Source organism: Marmota marmota, unplaced genomic scaffold (genome assembly GCF_001458135.2).
Source record: "Marmota marmota marmota unplaced genomic scaffold, marMar, whole genome shotgun sequence".
NCBI classification, from domain to species: Eukaryota; Metazoa; Chordata; class Mammalia; order Rodentia; family Sciuridae; genus Marmota; species Marmota marmota.
Window position 1 is genome coordinate 5404159 of NW_025999944.1, and position 8016 is coordinate 5412174.

The 8016-nt window shown below is 48.6% G+C and overlaps 1 protein-coding gene across 7 annotated transcripts; it reads right to left on the minus strand.

Annotated features, from left to right (window-relative positions):
• Positions 1–1373: 1373 nt before the first annotated feature.
• On the minus strand, positions 1374–6644 carry Nefm (neurofilament medium chain). 7 transcript variants are annotated; one of them, XM_048801577.1, is made up of 5 exons: positions 5542–6644; positions 4796–4920; positions 2578–3424; positions 2452–2523; positions 1374–2403 (listed from the first exon to the last, which is right to left on the minus strand). In XM_048801577.1, the coding sequence occupies exons 1-5, from the start codon at positions 6613–6615 to the stop codon at positions 1867–1869; spliced, it is 2655 nt and encodes an 884-aa protein (XP_048657534.1). In that variant the 5' UTR covers positions 6616–6644; the 3' UTR covers positions 1374–1866. The 7 variants fall into 7 exon arrangements, with proteins under 7 accessions (XP_048657534.1, XP_048657533.1, XP_048657532.1 ...); XM_048801576.1 differs by having other exon boundaries at positions 2452–2547; XM_048801575.1 differs by having other exon boundaries at positions 1374–2523; positions 2602–3424.
• Between the last annotated feature and the right edge of the window lie 1372 nt (positions 6645–8016).

Sequence of the window (8016 nt, forward strand, 5' to 3'; positions counted from 1 at the left end):
CTCTCATTTCTGATAACAGTTCTCGACCTTTTGTGGGGAAACTTGCTTTTCCATCATTGGAGTCAGTTTTGGTGAGATTGTCAATCAAGGTGTTCCTCCTTTTGGTGCTCAACATGTGAGACAAATACATGACACTCTGTTCCTAAAATTTCAATGAAGCAACACTGAAGTTTGAGTTCAACTGGACCCATATGTGATGATTCCAGTGTCCTTTGTCTCTGGGAGGCTGTTCCTTCTCAGCACCTGCTCCCTCTGCTGATCTTCTCATTATAGAACTTACCTGCTATCCTTCCAATATGCTCTTTTTTATTTTTCAATTCAACACAGGGTCCCTTTTCCTGATTATATTTAAATAATCCTGTTTTACCTTGGGTATCATGGACATTATTACTTCAGAAAAATTAGCTTTTTAATATAAAAGGAGTCATTTTAAAAGATGCAAATAAATAATTGTACAGGTGTTATGTAGATATAGAAAAATTTGTATTATTTGTGAATGGTTAAATGACTAGGAGTCATCACGGCAAAAACTGCCATTAACAGTGATGTTCCTGGCTACTTTTAGGCTTTAAAATTGGAATATCTCGATAGACCACTAAAAAGCATGTTAAGGATTATATCATTGGGTTGATCTTATTAATAATAAAAATTAGCATTTGCAAAAGGTAATATCCTAATTAACACTTGTGAAGTTTTAAAGCAAATACATTTTGAAAAGGGAATGCAGGATTTCTGTGGTCTAAAAACACTTATTGCCTGTGTCAGAGAATTTTGTCTTTCTTTTCTCAAGGAGGGTGCTTTATTTACTTTTGACATTGTTTTTCCCCCATTAGTAAAACAATAGAAATACAACTCTCTACTGGCCAAATCAAGAACCAGAGATTCAGGTGTGTGCATGTGTGAGCATGACCCTGGGGCGTGGCTATGTCCTGTAAGGTGTGTTAGTGATTTTAGCCTTATTCCTTCTGGACAGAGCTAATGCCACAGTACCCTTGGTCTGTGACTAACCCCCAAGGCACAAGGAAAAACCCTGTTATTGCTCCTCCCATCTGAAGTTCTCTGAGTTCTGTCTGGAGATGGAAACAGGGAGACTTCTATCCCACCAAACCTCTTTTTTTTTTTTTTAATCGAGTGCTTTTATTTCTATTGCAGGAATATAGTTTTAAAATTTTTAGAATGAGGCTTGGGTTAAATAAAGATTTGGACACCCGAAAACACCTTCAGCAATTACGTCTTCCAAGTAGACACTCTCAGGGAAATGGTGGTAAGAAGTCCAGTTCCCTCACAATTCCCACCCATGATCTATTTCAGGGAAAGAAAGCTTCAGGTTGCAGAGATTTCACTGTGAAATGACACAACATCAAGCAATCGACTATGTTTCCAATATGACCTTTATTGAGCAAGTACTGCTGTGACGTTTAACATCGATCAACATAAGGTTGCAAACTGTGCATGTCAGCGAGGTTCTCCCATGAACAAAAGTCCATTTTAAATGCACCAGTGAGGTAAACATAATTATTCATATATAGCTTTCTTAAGGCTAAGAGAGTTCTGTGTTTCATTTATTATTTTTGGCTCAGTTGGTACTTTGCATAATACATCTCAAGACATCCCCCCCCTGAGTGCCCCTCTTCCAACAGCTTGGGAAATTGGCAAATTCCCCAGGTACATACAATATCATGCATTTGAATCCCCCAAAGACTGAGGAGGGAGCACCCTGAGCTTGCATGCAGTTCCCTCATATTGCACAAAGTAAAATACAATGTCTGGAGCCCCCATGGGAGAACCCGTTCTGTTTTGAAGCTGTCAATCACATGCATTTTGAAATTGTCATATGGCTTAACCTTTTTGCAATGGACTCGAATCTTAGTCACTCTGGGTGACTTCCTTTACTATGGCGTGTGAAGTGACTTTTTCTACCTTTTTAGTTGACACTAGTTTCTCCTCAAAGGTCTCTTCATGCTCTTCGACCTTTTGAGTGACGGTTACAGATTTAGTGATGTATTTGGTAGCACCATCGCCCCCCTCACTGGTGATCTTTTCTACCTTCTTGGTCACCACCACTTTCTCCTCACTTCTGTCGTCCCCCTTCTTCTCATCTGTGGGGCTCACGTCTAGCCCGTTAGTGACCACGCCTTTCTCCTCTTCCCTCCCACTGCCCTTCTCCTTGGTTTCCTGCTCTTCCTCTTTTCCTTCCACCTCCCCATTGACCGCTATGTCTTCCTTCCTGGATTCCTTTGCACCCTGGTCGCTCCCTTCCCCCTCACCCCCTCCCTCCTCTTCCACCTTCTCCTTCTCCTTCTCCTGCTGAGGCTTCTCTTCTTTGGCATCTTTCTCCAAGCTCACCTTTGGGGTTTTGCTGACCACCTCCTCTGGGGCCTTCTCCTTGGCTGGGGACTCAGCCTTCTCCTTGGCTGGGGACTCAGCCTTCTCCTTTCCTGGGGATTCAGCCTTCTCCTTTCCTGGGGATTCAGCCTTCTCCTTGGCTGGGGACTCAGCCTTCTCCTTGGCTGGGGACTCAGCCTTCTCCTTCGCTGGTGACTCAGCCTTCTCCTTCTCCTTCGCTGGTGACTCAGCCTTCTCCTTGGCTGGGGACTCAGCCTTCTCCTTTGTTGGGGACTCGGCCTTCTCCTTCGCTGGGGACTCGGCTTTCTTCTTCTCTGGCACATCTTTTGGCTTCTCCTCCTTCTTCTCTACCTTCTCCTCCTTGGGGGCCTCCTTGGCCACCTTTTTCTGGTCTTCCTCTTTCCCCACTTCGCCTTCAGCCTTTGGCTTCGCCTCTTCCACTGGAGACTTGGGCGCCGGGGACTTGGCCTTCTCTGGCTTTCCCAGCTCCTCCTTGGCACCCACTTCTTCAGCCTTTTCCTCCTTAGCCTCGGCTTCCTCCCCTTCAGCTTCTGCCTCCGTCTCCCCCTCCTCCTCCTGCTCACCTTCGTCTTTTTCGCTAGAGCCTTCCTTCTCAGACCCTCCCTCTTCAGCTTGGTCGGACTTGGCACCCTCCTCCTCCTCCTCTTCCTCCTCCTGGCCTTCCTCTTCCTCCTTCTCCCCCTCTTCCTCTCCTTTGATTTCAGGGGCTGCAGCCTTCACTGGAGACTTTCTGGCAGGTGCGGCTTCTTCTTCGGCTTCCTGTTCCTCTTCCTTTTCTTCCGCCTCTTCTTCCTTCTCCTCTTCCTTCGCGGAAACTGCCAGTTCCTCGGCGATGGCCGCCAGGGCGTCTTCCATTTCGGACTTCTCATCCTCCACTTTGGTTTCCTCGATGATCTCCTCCACGAACTTGTGCTGCACCTTTAGCTTGGGAGCCTCCACTTTGGTTTTCTGGATCTTACTGGATATGGTGACTGAGGGCTGCCGGTGCGTGTACAGAGGCCCAGTGATGCTGCCCGCAAAGGTGCTAAATCTGGTCTCTTCGCCCTCCAGGAGTTTTCTAAGGAAAAAAGAAGACAAGACATACCGAAATCTCATCGGCCTTCTGAGCCTCACTAATTATGGGTAATGTTGTAGTAGCTGCTTTTGAATAAACAGAATCACATAAGGAAAACATTCCATCGAGCCAGTGTAGGGCCTGCTGTCATTTCACTGTTATACTCTGTCATCAAGAGACAGATTCTTCTGAACTGCCAGCCGGTTGGTTGCCTGCTGCAGTAACTAACCACTCCCAGTGGTCCACTAACCACACCCAGCCGCCAAAGCCTTGGTCTGCAGCAGCAGTTCATTTGGTGCAATATGAATATGCTAAAAAGTTCCTTAGCAGCCACCCCCCACCATCCCCCAAAACAAAACCCAAACCATTAGTGACCTTCTTGAGCATTTGGACTCTCAAGGATATGTACTCATTGTTTTAAAACAAATATAATGTTCAAAATATTTCACAAAACTATTAAGCACATTTTAGAAGTAAAGCTATATCAAATTATAGCTAGGTGCTAATATGGATGTATCAATTAATAAGTTGGTTTGCGATTTTTATCAAAATTGTCAATTTAATATCATGATTTAACTTCCTTGAAAAGAGAGTGCAGTTTATTCTTATCATTTTATATTTACCTACTGGTAGTAGGAAAAACCGTTTGATCAAGGATTTTGTACTTCAAATTTAGTCATCAACAACAAGGTCTCATCAATTAGGAGATCTGTAATTGATCTATCTATAAACAGATCATATAGTTAGTTCTACATGTTCCTGTTCTCATATGAAATGCTAGATCTAGATATATGTAGGTAAGTATAATACATGATATATATCTATGTGTGTGTATATAGATATATAATCTAAACCATATAGTCTAACACAAATATAATACATCTACATTATCTACATTTGTAAAAATAAATGTATCTATATTCTAATGTATCAAATCTATCCTCAGCCAGATGATGGCAATAGTAAGCTGTAATAGAGAAACAGAGAAATAGAATGTCCTGGTATTTGTCCTTGACATTACAGATTTGAAAAGCTGAAACCACCATATGAAATACTAAAAACTAAGATTTCACTTGTGCTTTAAGCAATCAAAAATATTTGTCACTGAAACAAAAATGTATGCACAGATATTGAAATCAATTGGTGGTGACCCCCTTTCGAGCAAAATTCAGAACACTTCATTTCAACTTATATTCACGTTTTTAAAAGCTGGATTAAAAAGTGATAAAACCACATTTGCAATTCTCAAGGAATTCTTAATTAAGCAAGGAGACTCCTGCAACCTGCCTGCTTTAACTTAAGTGCCGCAGGTTCTGCCTGAATGGCCTCCGCAGTGCGGTTAGGGTTCTGCCCACGTGGGCAGCAAGCCCCTACCTGTACGCAGCGATCTCGATATCCAGGGCCATCTTGACGTTGAGGAGATCCTGGTATTCCCGCAAATGACGAGCCATTTCCCACTTTGTTCCCCGAAGCTCATTTTCCAACTGCTGGATGGTATCCTGAAACAGACAAAGAGTCTCTATGGATTCATCCTTCTAAGCAGCGACTCTTCAGAGTCACTTGCTGTCCCCTTCCCACCCGACCCCAATCTCCCTGAAGCTCTGCACACCTCTCAGACATTGCTCCGCCCCCTTTCTCCAACAAACAAAATCAATGTGAGAATAAGACACGTCTCAAAGGGAACAAATACGCGTGTGGAATCTCTTTAGCGGACCTATTCCTCACTCCCCATTTGGGCTGAATTCAATTTTGAGAGCTCTTGGGATCACTGCCGGAAAAGTAGAGAGAGAATACATGCGTTTCTGTATAATGAGTTATGCTAATAAGTTTCTTATTTATCAACTACCTGAAAGTGCCCCTACTTGAAAAGTGCTAGAAAACTAGAGTGATTGAGGAAAAGCAGCACGTTTTTGTAAAAGGTCAGGACTTCCAAACAGCTGGGTGGAGCAGAGAGGGGCTAGGACTCTTGACCACCGCTAACTTGGGTGTGCGCCGCTCGTGCGCACTGGCGAGCGGCCACCAGGGAGCGCGACAGAGAGGGCGCCTGGGCGCGCGCCCAAATATCGGGGGCGCGCGGCGCTGGCGCTGGCGCAGGCTGCATGCGCAGCCGCGGTTCCTACCTGGTAGCTGCTGAGGTCGTGATTGTGGCGCTCCTCTATATCGCTGAGCTGCCGCTCCAGGGACTCCTTGGTGCCGCGCACAGACTCCAGCTCGATGCTCTTGGACTGCAGCTGGCGCCGGTACTCGGCGATCTCTTCCTTGGCGGAGCGGATGGCCTCCTTATTCTGCTCGGCCGCCTCGGTGAGCTTGGCGTAGCGACATTTAAACCACTCTTCGGCCTGGTGCATGTTCTGATCAGAGTGGCACTCGAGCTGAGAGCGGATCTCCTTCAGCGCCGTCGAGATGTCTGTCTTCAGGTAGTCTTTGCGCTCCACGGTGATGTGCGACGCCTGGATCTGGGCCAGCAGGTCTGCCACCTCCTCTTCATGATTGCTCCGCAGGAAGGCCACCTCATCCTGCAGAGACTGCACCTTCTTGTCCAGCTCTACCTTGACCAGCGACGACTCCTCGATGTCTTTGCGCAGCGCGCGGATGGCCGCCTCGGTGTCATCGCGCAGCCGTGCCTCCTCCTCGAAGCGCTCTTTGAGCCGGTGGATGTCTTCCTCTAGGTGGTCAGAATCCAGCTGTACCTGAGCCTTCTCGTGGTTCACCATCTCGAGTGTGGCGCGCAGCTCGCGGATCTCCTGGTCGTACGCGTCGCCCAGCTGGGCGTGCGAGGCCTGCTTCTGCCGCAGTGCCTGGATCTCCGCCTCGATCTCCTTGTTCTGCTGCTCCAAGTAGTGCACTTTCTCGATGTAGCCGGCGAAGCGGTCGTTCAGCCCCTGCAGTTGCTCCTTCTCGTTGGAGCGGGACAGCTTGTAGTCGCCCCCGGAACCGCCGTTGAGCAGGGACGAGGACTGGCTGAAGTCGAGGCTGCTCTCCGCGGAGCTGAGCATAGCCGAGCTGTAGGTGAGGCGCGGGGCGAGCGCGCTGCGCTTGTAGGAGGAGGACACGGTGCTGGGCGAGCCCCGGGACCAAGACTGCGAGCGGAAGCCGCTGGACGGGGAGCCGCTGACACGGCTGAAGCTGGAGCGGGTGTCGGTTACCCGCCGGTAGGCGGACGGGTTGCCCAGCGAGTCCAACGTGTAGCTCATCTTGGAGGCCTTGGGGTGTGTGGCTGTCACAGCGCTCTGCTGGCCTCGCCGCAGCCCATATATAGCCGCGGAGCTGGTCCTGGGCCAGGGCCCCGCCCCGTGGAGGCGGCGGCCGAGGAGGCGGGGACTGCGGGCACCCGGCCGGGGGGAAGGGGGAAGCCGGCTTAACAGTGATTCAGCGCCCGCTCCACGTGGGCCAGCGCCGCAGCGGACCCCGCACTTGCTGCCCGCGTCCCGGGCCCTCTCCTAGCTTCCCTTTGGTCTAGACCACTGGTGACCCCGCAATCCCCTTCTCTCCATTTTTCACCTTCAGATTACATTTTTCACCTTGGTGAGACTATCCACCCAACGCCGTTTCTTTGTCTAGTAACTCCGGCCCTCTGGGCAGCTAGCTCTTCCTCGGACCCTCTTGCTCTCCACCTCTTTAGCCCCTCGCTTTTCTCTTCTTTGCCCCCTTTCTGTTACTTTTTGCTTTAACTCCTCTTTGGTACTTAATCACTCCTTGCGTCTTTGTGGGCCCCTTTCTCCTTTTACTTCGATCCTTGGTCAGTTTCACTCACCCCGCCCTACTCTCTGAGCCCCTTACTCCCCCGGGACCTTTTTCTTTCAATCTTTTCTTCTTCCCCGTCCCCTCCCTCCCCTCCCCCCAGATCCGCTCCTCTCCCCTCCCCCACGCTCATCTCCCCTTGCCTCCCTCCCCTTCCCCCACTCCTTGTCTTAAGGCAGCCGGAGATGAGTGCAGAGTTGTGTCTACAAGGAAAACAAGACCTTGAGGAATGGTCGCCCTGAAGGCTCCAGGAAGGGGACAAAGAAGACAGGCCGGGGTAGTGACTTGTATTAAAAGTGGGATATGGCGCTACATTCTGCTTAACGTTTGGGGGACGTCCGCAGCTTCCGCAGGGGCAGAAGGTAAGGCGCTTGTGCTCTCCTGGCGCCGGCAGCACCTAGGACAGCGCCCAGGCCCCGCGTCAGAAATTCTGCTAGCGGGTGGGCTTCTAGTCGGGCCTTGATTGTCAGGTTGGCAGGTGGGAGGGAGCTCCCTTCCCCCTCCTCTCTCCCGAGTAAATACAATTAAAGGCTGTGTGTAGTGACTCTGTTTGCAGGAGCCAAGCTGGAATCCCACGCTAAGACTTCTCTGCAATGCAGGGTTGGCACAATGAACAGATTGCAGATTTTGAAAACAACCAAAATTCATTAAAGTCAGTTAAAAGAAATATATACACTTGAAGAGCCCACTTTGAATTTTCTAACATATGATGATGCAGGAAATCAGGAGATTTCAGGCCTGAAACTTGAAGGTCATATATGTGTGTATATATGTATACACACTCACACACCTTGGAAAGGGGAGCTTGAAATCTGCTGAGATGAAAAGTTAAAAAAAAAAAAAATATATATATA